Source organism: Brassica napus, chromosome C9 (assembly GCF_020379485.1).
Source record: "Brassica napus cultivar Da-Ae chromosome C9, Da-Ae, whole genome shotgun sequence".
NCBI lineage: Eukaryota > Viridiplantae > Streptophyta > Magnoliopsida > Brassicales > Brassicaceae > Brassica > Brassica napus.
In genome coordinates this window covers 4,734,996-4,755,508 of record NC_063452.1, presented here as the reverse complement: position 1 = coordinate 4,755,508, position 20,513 = coordinate 4,734,996, and the positions used below count along the sequence as shown (strand labels likewise).

At 36.7% G+C, this 20,513-nt stretch overlaps 6 protein-coding genes across 8 annotated transcripts; 3 read left to right on the top strand and 3 right to left on the bottom strand.

Moving 5' to 3' along the window:
• Positions 1-633: 633 nt before the first annotated feature.
• Positions 634-2,954, top strand: LOC106451936 (APO protein 3, mitochondrial-like). Its single transcript, XM_013893933.3, has 2 exons — positions 634-1,148; positions 1,817-2,954. Exons 1-2 carry the CDS (start codon positions 754-756, stop codon positions 2,640-2,642), a joined length of 1,221 nt encoding a protein of 406 aa, XP_013749387.2. The 5' UTR covers positions 634-753; the 3' UTR covers positions 2,643-2,954.
• A 2,086-nt stretch (positions 2,955-5,040) lies between these two features.
• On the bottom strand, positions 5,041-6,563 carry LOC111210932. Its single transcript, XM_022711729.2, has 5 exons — positions 6,431-6,563; positions 6,141-6,299; positions 5,893-6,027; positions 5,661-5,804; positions 5,041-5,562 (listed from the first exon to the last, which is right to left on the bottom strand). The coding sequence occupies exons 1-5, from the start codon at positions 6,488-6,490 to the stop codon at positions 5,209-5,211; spliced, it is 852 nt and encodes a 283-aa protein (XP_022567450.1). The 5' UTR covers positions 6,491-6,563; the 3' UTR covers positions 5,041-5,208.
• An 804-nt stretch (positions 6,564-7,367) lies between these two features.
• On the top strand, positions 7,368-10,025 carry LOC106451927 (calnexin homolog 1). Its single transcript, XM_013893920.3, has 6 exons — positions 7,368-7,618; positions 7,686-7,755; positions 8,130-9,259; positions 9,350-9,421; positions 9,515-9,625; positions 9,705-10,025. Exons 1-6 carry the CDS (start codon positions 7,529-7,531, stop codon positions 9,831-9,833), a joined length of 1,602 nt encoding a protein of 533 aa, XP_013749374.1. The 5' UTR covers positions 7,368-7,528; the 3' UTR covers positions 9,834-10,025.
• A 486-nt stretch (positions 10,026-10,511) lies between these two features.
• Positions 10,512-12,404, bottom strand: LOC106451920 (peter Pan-like protein). 2 transcript variants are annotated; one of them, XM_013893908.3, is made up of 8 exons: positions 12,342-12,404; positions 12,165-12,213; positions 11,902-12,093; positions 11,590-11,820; positions 11,423-11,515; positions 11,153-11,340; positions 10,893-11,086; positions 10,512-10,786 (listed from the first exon to the last, which is right to left on the bottom strand). In XM_013893908.3, exons 2-8 carry the CDS (start codon positions 12,180-12,182, stop codon positions 10,659-10,661), a joined length of 1,044 nt encoding a protein of 347 aa, XP_013749362.2. In that variant the 5' UTR covers positions 12,183-12,213; positions 12,342-12,404; the 3' UTR covers positions 10,512-10,658. The 2 variants fall into 2 exon arrangements, with proteins under 2 accessions (XP_013749362.2, XP_022567445.2); XM_022711724.2 differs by having other exon boundaries at positions 12,165-12,374.
• Positions 12,405-12,601: 197 nt separating this feature from the next.
• On the top strand, positions 12,602-14,167 carry LOC106451903 (inositol polyphosphate multikinase beta). 2 transcript variants are annotated; one of them, XM_013893889.3, is made up of 2 exons: positions 12,602-12,750; positions 13,098-14,167. In XM_013893889.3, the coding sequence occupies exon 2, from the start codon at positions 13,126-13,128 to the stop codon at positions 13,981-13,983; it is 858 nt and encodes a 285-aa protein (XP_013749343.1). In that variant the 5' UTR covers positions 12,602-12,750; positions 13,098-13,125; the 3' UTR covers positions 13,984-14,167. The 2 variants fall into 2 exon arrangements, with proteins under 2 accessions (XP_013749343.1, XP_048625743.1); XM_048769786.1 differs by having other exon boundaries at positions 12,646-12,750; positions 13,121-14,167.
• Positions 14,168-14,900: 733 nt separating this feature from the next.
• BNAC09G05380D (protein ORANGE, chloroplastic) lies at positions 14,901-17,075 on the bottom strand. The gene is made up of 8 exons (XM_013893877.2): positions 16,603-17,075; positions 16,364-16,478; positions 16,172-16,288; positions 16,009-16,095; positions 15,622-15,698; positions 15,424-15,551; positions 15,208-15,344; positions 14,901-15,128 (listed from the first exon to the last, which is right to left on the bottom strand). Exons 1-8 carry the CDS (start codon positions 16,782-16,784, stop codon positions 15,051-15,053), a joined length of 921 nt encoding a protein of 306 aa, XP_013749331.1. The 5' UTR covers positions 16,785-17,075; the 3' UTR covers positions 14,901-15,050.
• Positions 17,076-20,513: the final 3,438 nt, after the last annotated feature.

Here is a 20,513-nt window from a genome sequence, read left to right as displayed (position 1 = left end):
CACGTGGAATGAATCTCCCGGTCCCGAAAATGCAAAACGAACCTTGCCAATTATCTAAAACTCTGAACAATCTTGATAGACATTTTGCTGATTAAATGGTTGTTACGTGACCGTAAGTGTTCGGGCTCAAAAGCCCAACAAAAGATGGGGATATTGAATATATATAGTAGATCCAATATAATTTGGTCTCCGATAGAACATTTAACTGGTTAATCAAATCTTTCTCCAATTCTCGACCAATGTCACGTTTTCACTATGTAACGCAAAAATAGAACAATAATAAAAATGTTTTCTATATTTTGTTAACCAAATTTCAAAACGAACTGACCAAAATTCCGAATCAAACTAACCAAACTACTTAAAATTTTGAACCGAACTAACCAAAGCAACCAAACTTTGAATCAAATTAACTAAACTAACCGAATTTAACCAATTTTATTCAAAATGTTAACCGAAATATAATCGAAACCAAAAAACTTCAGTTAGTTTCGCTAAATTTTTTAAAAACTGAACTACCCGAATACTAAACCGAACCAAATTTTTTTGTACGGTTCATTTCGGCAAAATTTTAGTCGAACCGAAACACTACCATCCCAACCCGGCATGCCTAGTTCTTAATGTCTATATACCCGAACAACTAGAACAAAAGAAATAAAAGACCAAATGCTCATGCTCCTAAATCAAGCATTGGGGGAATTTCATCGAACACCTTGTATGCATTTTGTATCCGTTTGAGAAAACTATAGTAGAAACATGCAGAGAAGAAAGCGGATCACGCAAATCTCACTCTCCGTAATCAGCAAAACGCGCTTCTCATCTTCTTCCATCAAACCCCTAATCAATCTCGACTTCCCCTGCTCAAAAGCCACCGATGACGATCCTCTCTACGCCGACGTGCCCAAGCCTCGGAAGGATAAATCGGAGAGGAAGCCTTATCCCACTCCGATGAAGGAGCTGATTCGTCGCGCCAAGGAGGAGAAAGAGCTCAGAAAATCGCAGCCCTGTCGAGTACTTGAAGATCCGCCGGATAACGGTTTGCTCGTGCCGGAGCTCGTCCACGTGGCTCGCAGAGTTCACCGTTGCCGCGCCTCGTTACTCTCCGGGCTCTCTGCAATCATCCATCACCATGTCTCTGTTCATCGCTGCAGGTATATATGAATCATCTCCGAGAGATACAATCCGTTTTAGCTTAGATTCTGGAATCATATGGATTGTTGCTCAATTTGATCCGTGAAGCAGTTAAGCATTTTTGAGCTAGATATAGTTTGATATTGGTGTTGTTGTTCTTGAGCTGAAACAACTGAGTTAGCTGATAGGTAGTGAGATAGTAGACAGAGGAGTCTCTATTTCATTCAGAGTGTTTCCTGTTAGAGGTTTCGATGAGTATGCATGAGAGAGAGATGAGTGTTGGGACTTGTGAGGGAGGCGTAGTCAGAGAAGTCTCTGTTTCACGCAGAGTGTCTTCTATTAGAGGTCTTGGTAAGTATATGCATAAGAAAGATGAGAGTTGTGAGAGAGGCGTGATGAGTCTCTCTGATTCACGAGATCATGAATGGATCTTTAGGTTATGTATCTATATGAGATTGTAATATCGAGTTCTTGTATCGGTGTGATGTGGTATTCTTGTTTTTGAGCTGAGACAACAGAGTTAGCCTCAATACATTTGTTGCATTTGCATGTTTTGTGTTATAGTAATGTGTTTGTTTAAAATGAAATCACAGACTTTAGTTTTATTTTGTGAAAAACAGTGACTTTAGTCGGTTTTATCTAGTTTTAGAGTTTAAATTCCGGAGTTAAGAGGGTTCTTTGTTCTCAGATTCTGCTCTGAGGTTCACATTGGCAAGGAAGGTCATGGAATCAGGACTTGCACAGGCCCCGGGAGCGGTTCAAGAAGCGCCACTCATGTATGGAACAAAGGAAGAGCTAGCGACGTTGTCTTGTTCCCAAAATGTTTCCACCTCTACGACCGTGCTGTCAAACCGAGAGTCATCCACGACGAGAGGTTCACCGTCCCTAGAATCTCTGCGGTTCTTGAGTTATGCATACAGGCAGGCGTAGACCTCGAGAAGTTCCCAGCAAAGCGTAGAGCGAAACCTGTTTACAGCATCGAAGGACGGATCGTAGATTTCGAGGAAGTCAACAACAGGAACTCAGAAACCGCAGTTACTAGTGTTAGCACGGCTACACCTTTACAAGAAGATGATCATTACAGTACAGAGAAGAAGAGCTTGAAGGAGTTAAGCGTTAAGACAATGGATTCATGGTTTGAAATGGTCACAGGGGTCAAGGAACTGATGGAGAAATACAAAGTGTGGACTTGTGGTTACTGTCCAGAGGTTCAAGTGGGTCCCAAGGGACACAAAGTGAAGATGTGTAAAGCGACAAAGCATCAGATGCGAGACGGAATGCACGCGTGGCAAGAAGCGACTATTGACGACGTGGTCGGTCCAAACTATGTGTGGCATGTTCGGGATCCAGATTCTTCTGCTCTTGACAATAGCTTGCAGAGGTTTTATGGGAAAGCTCCTGCGGTCGTGGAGTTGTGTGTGCAAGGTGGTGCACCGGTGCCTGACCAGTACAAGAGTATGATGAGACTCGATGTGGTTTACCCTCAACGTGATGAAGTCGATCTAGTCGCGTGACCTTTCAAGGTGATTCAGCATCAAGAAACAATTGATATGAAAAAACGAAAGCTCCATATACATATTAGGAAACATAGTTAGATGTTTGGTTCTTTTGCTCCGTGCAGCTTCTCACTTCGCAGCTTCTCAATAGCTTTGAGGTTAATGCAATTTCAACATTCCCGTTGAGGTTTTGTACCATTAAGGTAAAAATGTTATATAACTTCATAAAAAATTATAGGAGATCTCTTCTTCCTTTCATATAAACAAAACAAGATTGTGGAATCCATTTTAGTCTAATAGTTTGTTTACTAATATATTTATATCATGCAATCTAGCTTTTGAATTCCGTAAACGATTTATTAATAACTACTATGCTACTCGTACTACGTACGGAAAAAATTGATTGGAGTATTAGATAAAGGAGTCTTTTCTACGGACAGATTTTCTACTATTTCTACATCTTTTGAAATCTGCAGTCATTATTTATTAGTCATGTAACATAATTTCTACTAAAATGCAATTGCTACAAAATAAATAGAGATTTTTGAAGACCAGCATTAGAGAGAACTTTGAAATAAGACATTTGCGCAAGATATTGACATAAACAAACAAAAATTCACTGATAAGAAATTCCATGTTCTTGTTGGAAATAAGAAATTAAAGAAGCAAGTTCAGATGACTGATACGTAAAAGTGTATGACACATGGAACTGTCAATTCATCAATTCCAATAGATTCAACATCATGGTAACCTGAAAGTCATACAAAACCCAATTGAATATGTTGCAACGTGCAAAGTTTACAAAAGTCAGAATGTTAAATAGTTGAGGAAGAGCGCTTAAGATGAAGGGGGGCTACAATCTCCTATTCATTCGTAGGCGGGGTTATCTTTCAATCTGTCTTGTGCCACTCAAGGTTTCACTCAAGCCATTCCAAAAAAATCTGAATTTTCCACGGAAGCCGGCTCAAAAATCAAAATGAATATAGAACCAATCCAACGTCTGAAAAGTACATGACTAAATAATATAAATTTGTCAGCTTAAAGTATCCCATGCTGCTCAGCCGCACATGCTTCTGAGAATTTCCACTCACCATATAAAGCACATTCTCGTTCTTACACTGCACCAAAAGAAAAGAATGATCAATTTTCTAGTCTGGTGTTTCCTCTTCATTAGCACATTTACAATTAAAGAATCGGGTACATGATGAGAAAGTATAACCTTGAGTTTTTCGAAGAAAACATTGCATGTGAGTGAGTGAGGCTTGATAGATAAATATTATAGTAGAAGTATAGAAAAGAGTGAGATCTAAAGAGATTTAATGGAGAGTCCGTAAAATAAGATAAAATTATGATATGAATTAAGAATTTTCCTTTGAGAAGAAGGGTTGCATGTCCAAATCTAATTTGTAGATTACTGGATTAGAGAAGGAGAGAAAACATGTTTCATAAGCGATAATCAATAACAGAATAACCATGCACAAATATAAATGATATAGTGGTGGTAGTTATTCAGGAATTGCTAGATCGTGGAGGTATGTAGAGAAGAACCGTCCATCGATGTGGATTGAGAGAATATTTTTGATTTCTAATTTTCTAGTAAAAAATTAAACTAACACAAAAACAAAATTAAACTAACACGGAAGCTGGAACGTTTAGCCTTTTGCATTTTTATTCTTCATGCTTTCTTTTTTGAATTTGTTTATTTTAAAACAATTTGAGAAAAAATAGGAATTGGATAGGAGCTGCAGAGAAAAATTCAATTGTATTTTCTTTTTAACTTTTCCACTTGTCAATTGTTTTTTTAATTTTTTAAAAAACTTTTACATATGTCAATATTTGATTTGTTAGACGACTTGCGCTTTAGTATATAAGGGATTATCCAACTATATGTTAAATAAAAATTGCTTATTTATTGTTCATAGGTAATATTTTACAAAATTATTTTAATTTGATTGGATGGTGATTTTTTTTTTGGTCATCTAGATTTTTCATGAAACTAAAACACGAAGGAATACATAGCTGGAGGATGAAAGGACAATCTCGGAAACTAAACAAGAAGAATACATACATTCTCCAGAAACAGAGCCCTGAACAAGAGAAACAACCAAACTTACACTGACTTCTAATAAGACACAAAGCAAAATAGATCTTAATCCAAGAAGAAAACAGCATTACGAACATAAAACTCAGATGAAACACTAAGCAACCCAACGTTAAAAAAAAAACACTAAGCAACCCAAGAACAATGCAAGCAGACCACACAAATTAACTTACAACCGGATGGAGACTTTTCATTTTATATGTATTTTAATCAAGAGAAAAAGTAATTAAGAAGCCATGTTCATTGAGGTTAGTGTTTGCTTCCGAATTCTGATAAATAATTTTTAAAATTTAGTATAATATAATATTTGATGTGTTTTTTACACGCTAAATATATTTATATTTTTAAACTGAATTTGGATTTTATTATTATATATTTTCTTATTTAACAAATTAACATATTTTGTTTGTTGGAGTGTATTCTTTTACTTTTGAGAATATTATTAATTTTTAAAACATGTATTTGTGTATGTTCATTTAGGCTCTAGTGTTTTTCATCTTTGTTACTTGTTGTCTCCTTTGGCATTGGCGTAGCCGTTCGCACTGCAATAGACGTGTCCTGAACCTGTGCAAGCAGAGATTTGGAGGTTTTGACGGTCATCCCACGGATGAACCAAGAAAGCGGCGGTAGATTGAAAGGAGAATATGGCTGATAGTATTGGTCTATTGTCAGTTTTGACGCAACCTTTCCTTGGCCACCACTACATTTTTTATACTCTTCTCGAGTCATTGGTATCCTCTTTTTGCACAAACGTTCTTTATCTACAAAGATAGGCTCCACTTTATAATTACCCTCGAATGCTTTCATAAATCTTACTTTCTCTTTCTTATATTGTGTCTGTCCACAATACGCAAAAGAGAAATTACCTGAGTTAATTAGGTTCCACCAATACAAAAACAAAAGTGGTTGTTTCTTGTGAGAGAAGCTCTTCTTACCATAAGATCTTTTCTGTTTTCATCGACGATTAGATTCATCGAGATAGGTATATACACGCCAAATACATTACAAGCCACAGATTTCTCCACCCTTGTCATTTGCCTCGGACCATTCTCAAACAAAACCTTTCTTGATTTGTTTTCCTTCATAAAACAAAAATCATAGTCTGAGGTATTATTGCTGTATGTAATATATACCACAATGAAACCATTTTATGATTAGAAAAGAAACCATAAGGTTGCGCCGTTTGCGCAAATCGCGAAATGTACCACTTCCTGGATCAATCAAAATGCTGTAGAGCAATTCAGGAGCCAACCCTACGGTCAATTCTATGTTCATATGGTAAAAACCATTTTCATGTGTCACCTTCAAACATCAAAAACATAAGAACTTTTTAAAGGATCTTTGTTCTTGCTTCTACCGAGGCAAAATTTTTTTTTGGGTATTGTATTTTGTCTGGGGTGATATTTCTCTGATACCTTGATCTTAGGAGATGCATTATGCCATGGATGCTTCTTCTCTGCTTCATGCCAAAGATCATTTTGCTTCTGCTCCTCCTTTAAATCATAGTAGATCTTATCAGGAAATTTAAAATCGTCTTCCTCTGAGTCGACATTTTCAGATCTCTTGGACTCGGCCTACGTACAACAAACAGAATAAAATGTAGTGTTTCTATATATATATATATATTTAATATTTTGACATCCTCGGGTATATATTTAATATTTTGACATCCTCGGGTCCTATGATTGATGGATATGAAGCTGACCTTAAGAGGCTGTTGACTGTTCTGGTTGATCCAGCTACCAAATCCAGGCAATACACCCATTTTCTATTCGGAAGTTTAGCCTCACGAAAACTAATTATAGTAGACGTTTAGTATTAAAATAACTGCATGTTGAGAGAATGATGTACGTTACGTTTTATGCATGGCGAAACAATGAAGTGGGCAAGCTCAATTCTCGTGAATTATTTGACGTACAAATTTAATGTATGGCGAGATTGATAAGAGCAGCGTAACGACCAGGCAAGTGGTAGTAGAAATGTAGAATTATCGATTAAATAATTTTCAAAGTGATAAATATAAATGTTAATTCTTATAAAGCATATAGAATTGTGGTAGTAGAAATGTAGAATTGTCGATTAAATTTCTTTTTTTTTGAAACACTAATTGTGGATTAAATAATTTTCAAAGTTTTGTAATGCCCTAAATAATAAGTAAACAAAAACTAAATTAAACCTCCAGTCCAGTAGTTTGATTAAGAGTTCATTAATGCATCCACACTATGAGGTCTGGAGTTTAAAACGAAAACGCAAATTATGCTGGAGAAAAATGGTTACAAGAGGTCTTTAGCGTGGTGCATGGCGTATCATCAAACATGGATCTTATAGGACGGCTCAGAATGATGCAGTCACACGTGCAAAGTGCATATAATATTTTTTATCGTTGTAATAATATAATTAATGAGACGTTAAAAAAAGATTACTAAACAAATGCCCAATTTAATTAACTCTAATATACCAATTATAAAATTTTGAATTGCATGTACATATAGAGTTAGAAACTCACTTTCCATTAGAGACTCTCAAGTTCTTTAGTAGGCCCAGCCCAATAACTATCATAAACTAGCCGTAATGCGCACGTGTAAACTACACACGTATTTTTAATCGACGTGGCGCGTTATAATTGGCCACCATCGCGTGGCGAACCGTTTCATTGGTGGAGACAACGGATTGACACACCCCAGTACTCCACCGGGTCTACGGGAATTGAATATATAATTATTATTCAGAGTTTTCTCGAAAATTACATCCTCTCTGCTCTTTCTCCGATCTACTCTCCGGTGAACGGCCGTTAAGATTCCCGATGATGAGAGACCGGCAGCTATTCTCCGCCGTTTTGCTTATCTTAGCTTTCGTTTCTCTCCAGAAGCTTTGCTACTGCGACGATCAAACGGTAATCTCGGTGAAATGTTTAGTAGATCTGAAGATTTTAGATCTGAGTTTCGTTTTTTCTTGTTCAGGTGTTGTATGAATCGTTCGATGAGGCGTTTGATGGTCGCTGGATCGTCTCGAAGAATGGCGATTACGAAGGTATTGTTGTATATCTTTACACTCTCACTGTTTCGATCTGCGTCTTGATTAGGAATTTGAATGATCTATACGTATAGAGGAATCAAATCGAGAATGTTGATGTGAAGTTTGAATCAACTGAGCTGTAATGTGTTGCACTCAACGTATAGGGGAATCTAATCGAGAATGTTGAATCAAATCTGACTTAGTAGTAGTGTAATTCGTCATCTCACGTTATGATGTTGAATGGTTGATCTTATAATGCAAAATCTGGATGTTTTTGTGTGTGTTTAACACTTGAATCTTGCTCTTGTTGTTGAACCTGAGGTGTTGCTGATGATTGTCCCACTTTTCGTTGAAGCTTCTTTGTTAAGGCCACTTTTATTTGTTTTCAGGTGTGTGGAAGCATGAGAAGAGTGAGGGACATGATGATTATGGACTTCTCGTAAGCGAGAAGGCTCGTAAGTATGGTATAGTGAAAGTTCTCGACGAGCCACTAAACCTCAAGGACGGAACCATTGTTCTTCAGTACGAGGTTCGTTTCCAGGAAGGGCTTGAGTGCGGTGGTGCTTACTTGAAGTACCTCCGTCCTCAGGAAGCTGGATGGACACCTGAGGGATTCGATAGTGAATCTCCTTACTCTATCATGTTTGGACCCGACAAGTGTGGAGCTACGAACAAAGTTCATTTCATCTTGAAACACAAGAACCCCAAGAGCGGCGAGTACGTTGAGCACCATCTCAAGTTCCCACCCTCTGTTCCTTATGACAAGCTTTCCCATGTCTACACCGCCATCTTGAAGCCAGACAACGAGGTTAGGATTTTGGTTGATGGAGAGGAGAAGAAGAAGGCCAACTTACTCTCTGGGGAAGACTTTGAGCCTGCTTTGATCCCTGACAAGACCATCCCCGACCCTGAAGACAAGAAACCAGAAGACTGGGATGAGAGAGCCAAGATCCCTGACCCTAACGCTGTGAAGCCTGACGACTGGGACGAGGAAGCACCGATGGAGATAGAAGATGAAGAAGCCGAGAAACCCGAAGGATGGTTAGACGATGAGCCTGAGGAGGTGGACGACCCAGAGGCAACCAAACCTGAAGATTGGGATGATGAGGAAGATGGTATGTGGGAGGCACCAAAGATTAACAACCCCAAATGTGAAGCAGCACCAGGATGCGGTGAATGGAAGAGACCGATGAAGAAGAACCCTGCTTACAAGGGCAAATGGAGTGCACCTATGATAGATAACCCTGCTTACAAGGGAATCTGGAAGCCCAGAGACATCCCTAACCCTGACTACTTTGAGCTAGACAGACCTGATTACGAACCCATTGCAGCTATCGGTATAGAGATCTGGACGATGCAAGACGGTATCTTGTTTGACAACATTTTGATAGCGAAAGACGAGAAGGTCGCTGAGAGTTACAGACAGACAACGTGGAAGCCTAAGTTCGATGTTGAGAAAGAGAAACAAAAGGAGGAAGAGAAGGCTGCTGAATCTGCAGATGGTCTCAAGAGCTACCAGGTAAATTAATCTTCCAACAGAATCAAAGTTTTATTAATATATACATATGGCTTCTTGTATAAATACTTATATATGTGAATGATGTTGCAGAAGGTTGTGTTCGATCTGTTGAACAAGGTTGCAGACATTTCTTTCCTAAGTGCCTACAAGTCTAAGATCACGGTAAGCTCTCTTCCCTCATTTAAACCATGCATCATGTTATGATGATGATGACTCAGACCTAAAGGGATTTTGAAAATGGTGTCGTTTTTGTAGGAACTGATTGAGAAAGCTGAGGAACAACCAAACTTAACAATTGGTGTCCTAGTCTCCATTGTTGTTGTATTCTTCTCGCTCTTCATCAAGCTTATCTTCGGTGGCAAAAAGGTAATTTTATTGTTTTGCGGATTTTGTGAAATATGGAATTAAGTGAAAAAGCTAAAGAAATGAAAATGGTTTGTTACAGGCGGCACCGGCGGCGAGTGTGGAGAAGAAGAAACCAGAAGTAGGAGAGAGCTCAAAGAGTGGAGATGAGTCAGAGAATAAGGAAGAAACCGCTGCTCCCCGCAAAAGGCAACCGAGACGTGATAATTAGAAAAAAAGTGTTTTAGAATGAGAAGAAAGGTGTTTGAAAGGAAAGGTTATGTTGTTTTTGCTTTTATTTGTGTTTTTCTTTGTAGCATATATTAAGATAAAACTTATTTTTATCGTTTACTTTCCACTAATTTGAGAGGAAACATTTGATATTGTAGATTCATCCGAGTTGAATAGACATTTGTTTTTATCATGTTTCAGGAGAATTAGTCTAAAATCGATAATTTATGTATGTAATTTAAAAAATAGAATTGTTCATGTGGATTTTGGTATAGATTAAAAGTTTTTGTGTGAAAAAAATAGAGGGAAATAAGCTTTTTTCCGCTGTTCATGTAGTTTTTGGCATTATTTAAAAATTCGTGTGTAAAAAAACCGGAACAATTAGTTTATATATGAATTGGCCATTTTTCCTAAAAAAATAACAAGCTAAAATTAATATATGATTTTTGGAGAAAATTGCATAAACGATAACTTCACATTAAAGCAAGTATATATGAAACTAGGGAAGTTTGATCCCTTATTTAGTTTCCTAACTGTACATTACCTGCTTACACACGTTGTGCAATTAACTCGCTACATATATAAACATTTGAGGGTACCATAAATCAAATTTATTTTAAATTATTCAAACGTCACCATTTTAATGATTTCAAACGTATTTACGTTTTAAACGACCAAGTAGAGTCTAACCGTGTATATTTAGCCCGACAATAGATGTCAACTTAAGAGATTCAAAGAACAAAACTTGCTTTATCTCAAGTCTCATCTAAAGACCCACATAGTTATAGTGTAACACACAGAACAAAACTTGCTTTTATCTCAAGTCTCAATCTTCAAGATCTTCATCCATGTCTTCTCCATCTTCTTCACTACCCTCTTCACCTTCTTCTCCACTACCCTCTTCATCGCCATCTTCATTTTGCTTCTTCTTGGCTGTCCTTTCATCCACATTTTCTAAAACAAGCCCATATAAAACAATATCAAGATGCTGCAACCAGTGGTAGACAAGATTTTTTTTTTTTTTAAAACACACAATGTGGGGGATAAGAATAGCATTTACCGCTTTCATCAAATATGATTCCACCTGAACACAACCCTTCCTCCACTTTAACTAGCTGCATAGTCATCCTCGGTCCAATCTCTTGCAGTTTCACTGCACTCTTTGTGGACCCCCTATTAACTCTGCCTAGATCAGATGATAGTGTCACTGTAGCCGCTTCTTCATCTCCTTCGCTCTCTGATCCATACCCAGCCCTGAAAATAAAATCCACCAAACAATCACAATAATCATTTCACACTGGAATCAAATAAGATCCTTACTTGGTGACAAAATCACTAACATCCTGCAGATTCCTAAGATCAGGAACCTCATGCTTTTCCACAAACTTTCTGAGCCTACGAGACACTCCTACAGGCTGAAGCCTTATGGAATAATGCCGAAAATCAATGAGTTTTGTGTCTTTGTTGTAGTTCAAGAGTACTAATCTCTGACATGTAGAGAGCTTGACCTGACAGACATATTATTTCCCAATCAAATTAGCTGAAAACAAGTTTACAACCAGTAATAATAAAAAGCACAAACAAACTTACAGTGTTGATATCAATAGCTGGGAATATGTTCTGAAACATGATCGTTGCTAGCTTCAGATGCAGCTCCTGAGTGCCAAATCCAGAAAGTACAATCTAAACAAAGACAACACCCTCAACTGTTAGCAAAACCAAACCGGAAGTAACTAAGAGATACTGAGATTGATTACCAAAGGGGGGTTCTTGAAAAGATCTGGAGGACATCTAGGCCGAAGCTGAGACTGAGCTATATCCGAAGCTAACGAGTACTGATGAATCTTGAACGTGAGAGTAGGACCCTGAGGGGTTCTCGCTACTCTCAGAGACAACGCAGACGCTGTTTTCTTTAGCATGAGGAAATGAGTAACACCCATTGGTCCTGATACATTCAAAAAGTCTCTTAAAGTGTTCCTCTTCTTCTCCTGTGAAAGGTTAACAGCTTTTGCATCAGTAAATGGTCACTCAAATCACAAACCCTCCAAACATATATTAAAACCCTTGACCTTAAGACTGAGAGCAGTGTAGGGAAGCATGAGCTTCCTCAAATCCATCTGAAGCTGTTTGACAGAGCCAGGAAGCTTCGTCCTCGAAAAGACGAAGCTTTTTGGGATCTTGTCACCGGTGACGTGATCAACATTCGCTTGATTGTTCTTCTTCATCGCAATAGGCTTCACATTGACCCTACCCTTCTTATTCTAATTTCATCACAAAGTGTTAGAAACACAGTGAATACAGAGAAACTCATCAAAGATGTGTTTCCACTTACGTTTTTGAAACGACCCATTTGATTGATATCAGCAAAGCTTCCACAGATTCTGGAATACAAAGACGATACATTTATGCACAATGACCTCGAAAGTTAGGGTTTTTTCAAAAACCCAGAACCATGGATGATTGAATTAAAAAGATAATCAAAGAATTGAATCGAATTAGAAACCATTACCAAAACCCTAATTTCGCCAGCCGGAGGTAGGAGATGACGGCCAATTTTAAAAGATCATCCGATGATTTACTCAAACCGGTTTCCGAATTAAAAGAATAAACCAAACCGGTTTTCTCTAACCCGGTTTAGATTAATTTTCTCACCACGAATCCGGTTTAATATTCCGACCAATTACAACAATTACCCAAAAAAGAATCCAAACCGGTTCTCTAAAACCCGGTTTAGATTAATTTTCTTATCACGAGTCCGGTTTAGCACTTAAACCAATTTCATAAAGAGAATTGATCCAGTTATTCGTCTTTCCGACAAGATAGCTTAGCATTTTTTTCTTCGTTACAACAATCACACAACTTGTTGTTCCGTCTTTGCTCATTGTTTGATTCTCTCTCTCTCCGTGGAGATTTCTTTGGTAATGTTTTATTCCTCAATGCTCTTCGATTAATCTTTGATGGATGTTCTTCGTCTTGCTCCAACTCAGTTAACAAAGATCGCATTTTTTTAAAATTCAATTCATATTTTAATCGAAAGTTTTTAACTTTTCGATACGCTTTTTTACCTTTTTAAAGATTTCAATTTATTTATCATTGATGGTATGATTCTGGGTTTGTTTCATTTTCTCTACTTCTTCGATGAACTCGAGGAACTCTGTTATACTATATGATAATCTCTCTAAAAACGACATCGTATCTGGACTCTGCGTTTGGTTAAAGGATGAAACTTTACAACATCAATGATCCGATTTTGTTACTCTTTCAGATCACTGTGTGTGCGCGTTGCAGAAAAGATGCTCAAGGTCCCTGAACACCAAGTAGCCGGCCACATCGCCAAAGATGGGAAGCTAGGCCCCCTCGTAGACGACCGAGGACGATTCTACAAGCCGCTTCAAGGCGATGCTCGCGGCGAAAACGAGGCTAAGTTCTACGAGTCCTTCTCCTCCAACAAGAACGTTCCTGACCACATCCGTGGATACTTCCCTGTGTACCACGGCGTTCAGCTGGCTGAAGCCTCTGATGGATCAGGCAAGCTTCCACACATGGTTCTTGAAGACGTTGTTTCGGGTTACGTGAAGCCTTCGGTTATGGATGTTAAGATTGGGTCTAGGACTTGGTACCCTGACGTGTCCGAAGAGTATTTTAACAAATGTATAAAGAAAGATAGTGCCACCACCACGGTTTATTTGGGGTTCAGGGTTTCGGGTTTGAAGATTTTCGACTGCCAGGAGTCGAGGTTCTGGAGACCAGACAAGAGGGTTGTTCTTGCGTATAAAGTTGATGGTGCTAGAATGGCTTTAAGGAAGTTTGTTTCGTCAAACCCCTCTGCTGACTCGGTACCGGACTGTGCATATGCGTCAGAAGTTTACGGAGGTTCTAATGGGATCTTGGAGAAGTTGCTGGAGCTTAAGGCGTGGTTTGAGACGCAGACGCTTTACCATTTCAACTCTTGCTCGATCTTGATGGTTTATGAGAATGAATCAGGGGGTGATGATGAGAGGAGGGCACAAGTGAAGCTGGTGGATTTTGCGCATGTTCTTGATGGAAACGGTGTGATTGATCATAACTTCTTTGGTGGACTCTGCTCGTTCATTAAGTTCATTCAAGATATACTTGAGAGCTCAGACAACCGCTGCGAGAATGGGCACTAGGGACTAACTAACTGTGTCCCTTCAAATAATAATCTCCAGTTCTTCCTTCCTTGGGCTAACTGTATTTGGATACAGACTTGTGTTTCTTTCAATTGTATAATTTGGTTATGTCCTGCCGAACCAAACCATTGTACTGTACTTTTTCATATGAGTTTTAATGAAGTTTCCATGGAAGTAAACTAGATTTGGAGCCTGAAGAAGTAACAGTGTCAACATCAGTAAGCTGAGAATTAGTGAAAAGTATTACTTAGAAGCGATTATCATCTTAGAACCTAATTTTACTCACTAAGCTACTAACTAGTAGGCCTGGGCGTTTTTACTCCAATCCTACCTAAACCCGAACTGGAAAAACCGAAACCGGATCCAAACTGTTATACAAAAATATCCGAACGAGACTTATAAACTTAGTATTTTGGGGTTTGGTTATAAAACGAACCGAACCAAAATCCAAACTAGGATCCGAAGATATCCGAAATTAGTTAAATGTGTTGATGTTTTTATATATGTTGAAGTGATTTAGATATTTTAGAGTATTCAAAATATTTTTGTAGTTTGTTTTATTTGTTATTTTGAATACTTTTTAGTTAATTTAAATATTTTAACTAATTATAATTAGATTTGTGAATAATTATGAAAAAATATTTATCATTTTTTGAGGTTTAAAAAACATATTTTTGGACGATTTCAAACATTTCCGAAAGGAAACCGAACCAAACCCGACTCGAAGATTAATAAAACCCGAAAGGGACTTATGAGCATAACACCAAAAATCCGAATCAACCGAACCGAAACCGACGGGTCCGAACGCCCAGACCTACTAAGTAGTGTACTCAACTCTAAGCCACATATAGCCTAGAAACAGTGTGTTTCGTTTCTGGCTCTAATTCTGGAGAGTGTTGAGCTTTCGGAGTGTTACAGGACGAAGAAAAATCTAACATTATGTAATAAGTTCATTTGTGTCATTGTGTGTGTACATATACAGATGAAAGGATGCAGTTCTCATTATTCATTAGTACATACCATTTTTAGTTACAATGACAAATAGATTTTGTGGGGGGGGAGAGGAATCAAAGGAAGGGATCAATACGAGGGTCGTGCTCGCTAGCCATAGCCACTCCTGTGCACAGACATGTCGGACACATCACCTGAACAACAAACACAGACAATTCAACATCCACATTTTTGGTTTTGGGCTTTTAGGTTTTGGTTTTTGATGGTTTATACCTTTCCAGCACCAGAACAGTTTGAACATCTTTCGGTTTTGGATGTTGATACAGAATGGTTCCCTCCAGCAATAGCTGAGACTGGTTCAGATATAATAAGAGAACCTGTGCTAGAGCAACGGGCACATGCTAGATACCCTGTGTGTGTTACATAAGAAAAGTTATTAAAACCAACAACTTAAATCTCTTTATGAACAAGAAGAGGAAACATAATTACCAGTTCCTAGACAGTATTTGCATCTCTTGTGCTCTTGCTGCTTCACGTTGTTAACTTCAACTACCATCAAAGCTGAGATCACACCAACAGCTCCTCCAGAGAATGACGCCACTATTGGGTCTACTTGACTGGTGAACACACAAGAGTTAAGCATCCTTTCTATAAAGTTGCAAATGTATATAAAGAGAGATACTAAACCTCAATTGCATAGGTAGATGAAGGCTTTGAATGAAATCTTTATATGATGTGCCCCCTATACCTAGCTTCAGCTCTAGCTGCAGAAGTTACAAATCAAAAACTTTATTACATAAAGCAAAGTAATACTCATACACCCTCTAAGGTTTCAAAAAACATATTAAATACTGATTATTAATGAATTGTTTTTTTTTGTTATTAACGATTTTCCGCAACTTAACCAATAAATTTCAATAAACACAATTATCATTTTTTGAAGTTTATAATTTACCATTAAATAATGCATTTGAAAATGAAGATATATCTATTTGAAACAAAAAAAATTCTCTAAAGCGTGGATTTTTTTCAAAAGGGAGGGAGTAAATGCCAATCTTGAAGCAAAGGGCTTACAGTAGGAGCTAGTAGGCCACCGAAGAGGATAATCCCAGCAATGAGTGAGAAGCAAGTTGCGTAATAGACTCTCAAATTGGCAGCAGTCTAGCAAAATGAAAGTGTATTTATTGATCAATTCAAAACACACAAAATCCTCTAAAGAAAGTGTTTAAATACTTACCAATGGAGGTAAGAATGGGATGAAGGAGGGGAAGTTAGGTAGTTCGTGTTCTTGCTCTTCGTCTATGATTCCAAGCTCTGTGTTTCTAATCCGTTGTTGTATTCTTAGCCTCCGTACCTGTATTAACAGATAGTTAACTAAGGAGGAAGACAGTTTTAGAAACTAAAAGGTTTCCACTTTAAGAAAGTAAACCTCTTCCATGTGCAAGAAGATCTTGTTTCGACGGCTTCTAATGTTGTCTTGAATCTCTTGTAATTGCATTTTGGCAAAGTCCTGTACTGTTTCAGGTCCTTCTATGATACAAAAGCTGCACCAAAAATAATCAAAATTTAGAAACTTAAATACGATTAAACTCCAAAGTCTGTAACTTTACGGGTTCAACTCTCATGGGCATAACAAAAACATCGGTTTAAAGAGCTTAATTTGAATACCCGGCAGCGAATTTGTCGGAGGAATCAGAATCGAGGGAGGAAGAGTCTGAGTCCAAGGCCGTGAAACGCCATCTCAGCCTTCGGTTTCTCCCTGGTGAAGAAGACAGCTTTGACACTGAAAGACGCGAACCGGAAGGATCAGGTGGGTAGGAAACAGACAAGATCCTACCCAAACAAGACATGGTTTCGAGATCTTCAGCAGCGGATCAATTAGTTTGCCTGTTCTTTTATGTGTCTCTGTGGTTTAGTTTTGGTCGTACAGTGAGAAATCAGAAATCGAGACCGAGAGAGAGAGAGAGACCACCACTCTGTTACGAACTGTGGGTTTTGTACGTGGCGAGATTTTAGTGGTTGTTGTATTTGTTTATTTTACACTTGTTTTTTAGTGTTGGTAGGTTTAATTAAATAAATTTCGTTTTCATAAAACTTGTGGTGGCAGGATATTTTTTTTTTTCCCGACTTGGGATTTTTTTTTATTGTTATGGATAATCCATGCATGTTTATCTTTAAAGGTGTTTACAAAAGAAAATACATAAGTGGGCGGTGTCGAATTATATTAAATGTTTTGGTGGGTTTTGTAAACATTTTCCTTGGTGCAAAGGCCTTTTACAATTGCGCTTATTAGTATAAGATGATAACATGCTGACCCAAATATACTTGGTAGTTTTCTTTTTTGCCATGTGCCAATATTACAGGGCTTATTTGTGAACTAGTCATATTTCACCAACAAATTAAGAATATGTCACTAATTTTGAAGTTATTAGATCTCATAGCATTTGTGCTATATTTTCCCGGTTTTGTCCCTTTTTAGAACCAGTTGGCAGTTGCCAGTCAAAGAAAAAAAAACTGTAATCAATATTTGTGGTGATTATTGCGGTATGGTCGCGGCGGTAGTGGTTATCAGAACGGTGATATTGGTTATCGCACCGGCGGTGGCGGAGACTATGAAGATGATGACTACGGCAAGAGTGATTAAAGATGAAACATAGGTTGTCAATCCAAAAGACACAGTCATCTTTCATACAAAGATTAATATGATTGTGATGATCGGAGAAAGATATAATGTTATGGAAGAAGATAAGCAGAGTAAATAGAATAGAACATTTTTCATATGGTATAGTTCATATTAATGAAATTAATAATAGTGGAAGTAATGTTTATTCTCTGTCAATCTAAAATTTTCATAAACTAAACCCAAAACACTAATCACTATATAAACCCTAGCCCTAATATCAAAATATGCACACAGTACATAATATGAAGCATTATCAAATAAAATAGTAACAAACGAAATAGCATAGTACATATTTTTCAAATTTTGAAATGCTTATGATTGCATGAATGAGGTATCCAAACCTTCCATAAACTAAACCCAAAACACTAATCACTAAACTTTAAAAGAAAATATAAATTCTAACCCAAATATCAAAATATGCATGTAGTACATAATATGAAGCATATGAAATAAAATAGTAACAAAGGAAATAATATAGTACATATTGTCCAAATAGTATAGTATAACCAAAAACTTACGATACAAATGAGGGCGCCTCGACCTTAATGCCGTCTGTAGATTTCATGGCTATGGTGATGGTAGTTCAGTGATAAATGTGAATATGAATGAGGTGATAATTTATGAAAAATGATACTGATTATAGAAAAAAAATCTATAAATACAAAACACAGTGGAGAATTAGTGATGATCGTATTGTAACGGCGTCGGAGGACAAGGTGGTAGAGATGGAAGTAGATTGATGGTAGTTGTTAATCGAAGAAAAAGAAGATGAGATATTTTCATCTTTCATTAACCGGTTACTAAGAGTATTATAGTATATATTACATAAATGATGGAAGTACTTTTTTCTTTGGTTATAATTTAATTATGTTTTGTTTTGTAGCTATCAAACCCAAATTCCCAATATTATATACCATGAGTTCCCAAACTTTTTCAGTTAAAAAAAGTTTCTAGTTACACAACTTTTTTTGTTAATAGAAAAAATTTGGGTTTTAGACCTCTAATCTTATATACCATGAGTTCCCAGATTAGACCTCAAATCTTTTTTAGATTTGGAGTCAACATGTTAAATTTGGATTTATCATAAACTTAAAATTAGTTGTTGATAAGTAACTTATTCCAAATATGTTATTATTATTCATGTTTCATTGAAATTTTCAATATGAAAACTATATATTTTCATACTACAACATTAAAATATTTTAATCTAAATGTAATCTTCTGTACTAAAAATAGTTTGAACCTAGGGCACAATACTTACCAATGTGCTACTAACACTTCGATTACATCTTACAGTAGAGTTCCAATAAAACTTTAAACTGCAATAGGGCGATTTTCATATATGCATTCACATCTATTGCATTTAAGCCAATCAAAGTTCTAATTATGTAATGTTGTGTAATATTGGGGGATCTGGGTGGAACTAGTAGTGACCCCTAGTGACTAGTGAGTCCAGCACGTGATAAAAGGTAAGGTTCACATAATGTTGTTAGAAACCTATGGACTAAATCGAAACTTTAAAATATGCATTACATTTTCTATTTAATGTTCATGTATTGTTAATATGCATATATGAATTCTACATAGCTTATACTTTTTTGTCGGCACATAAGCTATATATTTACGATTCGACATTTTTTTGGAAGAAAAATTACATAGATGAGATGTATCAGTCCGGATTTTCCATCCTGTTCACTCCACTACACAACTTGATCCATTCACATCATATATACGTAATCCACTTTCTAGATATTTTGAAACAAACTGGAGGAATGTTGTAAGAAACACTATGTGAACCCCTATTAATATCCAATAGTTTGAATCTAGGTAGTGAGCTTTCAGATATTTTTTGGGTCTGTTATATTCATGTATATGTATAACAATATAGATTATGAATATGAATATTCGATCATATCCTAAAAGAGACATGTCATATGGTAGTTGCTCCACCGGAGGAAGTTGTGCGTGTGGACCGCTTCACCGTTGAAAATATGTTAAAAGTTGCCATCATTCCAAAAAGGATCCTTTAGATATTTCTTAGATCCAAAAACTTCGAGTGTTACTATAGAGCTAACTAAATCGTTGCCTGGGATAACTAAATCGTTGCCTGGGATAACAAAATCAGTGTAAAACTTGTGGACTAGTGTAAATTTTGTAGAATGGATAGGGGGATACCATCACTATAGTGTAAAAACAGTAGAGTAAAACAACCATAAGCATCAGAAAATAACAAAACTAGATATCAATTACAAAAAAAAATACTAAATAAATTGTTCTTTTCGATCTATAAATGTAATTTTAAATCACTGAAATTAACAATTTATATGTCTGTTCCATTTATTAAGTTAATATATATGTTTTATATAATATATATTCGATGCACGTACAAGATGAATCGATCGACGTCTACAAAGTTGATTTAGCCTGTTATTTTTTTCGTGTCATTAAATATTTATGTTTTATTGCCTCTGCATCTAAGTTTTACTTCTTGAATTCTATCCAGTTTCTATGCACACACGTTTTTTCATACTTGCGAAATGATATCATCATACAAAAATATCTTTACAATTTTACAAAAAAAAACTTTACAAAACACCGAGCTAATATAAGCAAAACCATATGATGACCTCTTACGTACGTAATAAATCACATACTAGAATTATAGTTTAATAATAAAATCATACATAAACAAGCTTGAATAGTTTCTTGATTTCAGTGTTTGAATTTAAGTTATGTCTTAGAAAAGTATAGACCCTTTGAACTTGATATAGCAAATTAATGTTAGTTTGGAAGGTTTCCAATTGAGTTCGATGAGTCAGTCGATACCCTAGGTAAACATTATTCAATTATTCTGAAATTTTGATCGAAAAGACATTCATTAAACCTGAACTTACCA

Coding starts and splice junctions, on each gene's coding strand:
- LOC106451936 (XM_013893933.3), top strand. CDS start 754: ATGCAGAGAAGAAAGCGGATCACGCAAATCTCACTCTCCGTAATCAGC. Junction 1,149..1,816: donor GTCTCTGTTCATCGCTGCAG/GTATATATGAAT, acceptor CTTTGTTCTCAG/ATTCTGCTCTGAGGTTCACA.
- LOC111210932 (XM_022711729.2), bottom strand. CDS start 6,490: ATGGGTGTATTGCCTGGATTTGGTAGCTGGATCAACCAGAACAGTCAA. Junction 6,300..6,430: donor ACAGTCAACAGCCTCTTAAG/GTCAGCTTCATA, acceptor TGTTGTACGTAG/GCCGAGTCCAAGAGATCTGA. Junction 5,805..5,892: donor GCAAACGGCGCAACCTTATG/GTTTCTTTTCTA, acceptor TGTTTTATGAAG/GAAAACAAATCAAGAAAGGT.
- LOC106451927 (XM_013893920.3), top strand. CDS start 7,529: ATGATGAGAGACCGGCAGCTATTCTCCGCCGTTTTGCTTATCTTAGCT. Junction 9,260..9,349: donor ATGGTCTCAAGAGCTACCAG/GTAAATTAATCT, acceptor ATGATGTTGCAG/AAGGTTGTGTTCGATCTGTT. Junction 9,422..9,514: donor CCTACAAGTCTAAGATCACG/GTAAGCTCTCTT, acceptor TCGTTTTTGTAG/GAACTGATTGAGAAAGCTGA.
- LOC106451920 (XM_013893908.3), bottom strand. Junction 11,341..11,422: donor CAGCTATTGATATCAACACT/GTAAGTTTGTTT, acceptor TATGTCTGTCAG/GTCAAGCTCTCTACATGTCA. Junction 10,787..10,892: donor AATCATATTTGATGAAAGCG/GTAAATGCTATT, acceptor GGCTTGTTTTAG/AAAATGTGGATGAAAGGACA.
- LOC106451903 (XM_013893889.3), top strand. CDS start 13,126: ATGCTCAAGGTCCCTGAACACCAAGTAGCCGGCCACATCGCCAAAGAT.
- BNAC09G05380D (XM_013893877.2), bottom strand. CDS start 16,784: ATGTCTTGTTTGGGTAGGATCTTGTCTGTTTCCTACCCACCTGATCCT. Junction 16,096..16,171: donor TCCCATTCTTACCTCCATTG/GTAAGTATTTAA, acceptor TCATTTTGCTAG/ACTGCTGCCAATTTGAGAGT. Junction 15,699..16,008: donor GTGGCCTACTAGCTCCTACT/GTAAGCCCTTTG, acceptor TAACTTCTGCAG/CTAGAGCTGAAGCTAGGTAT.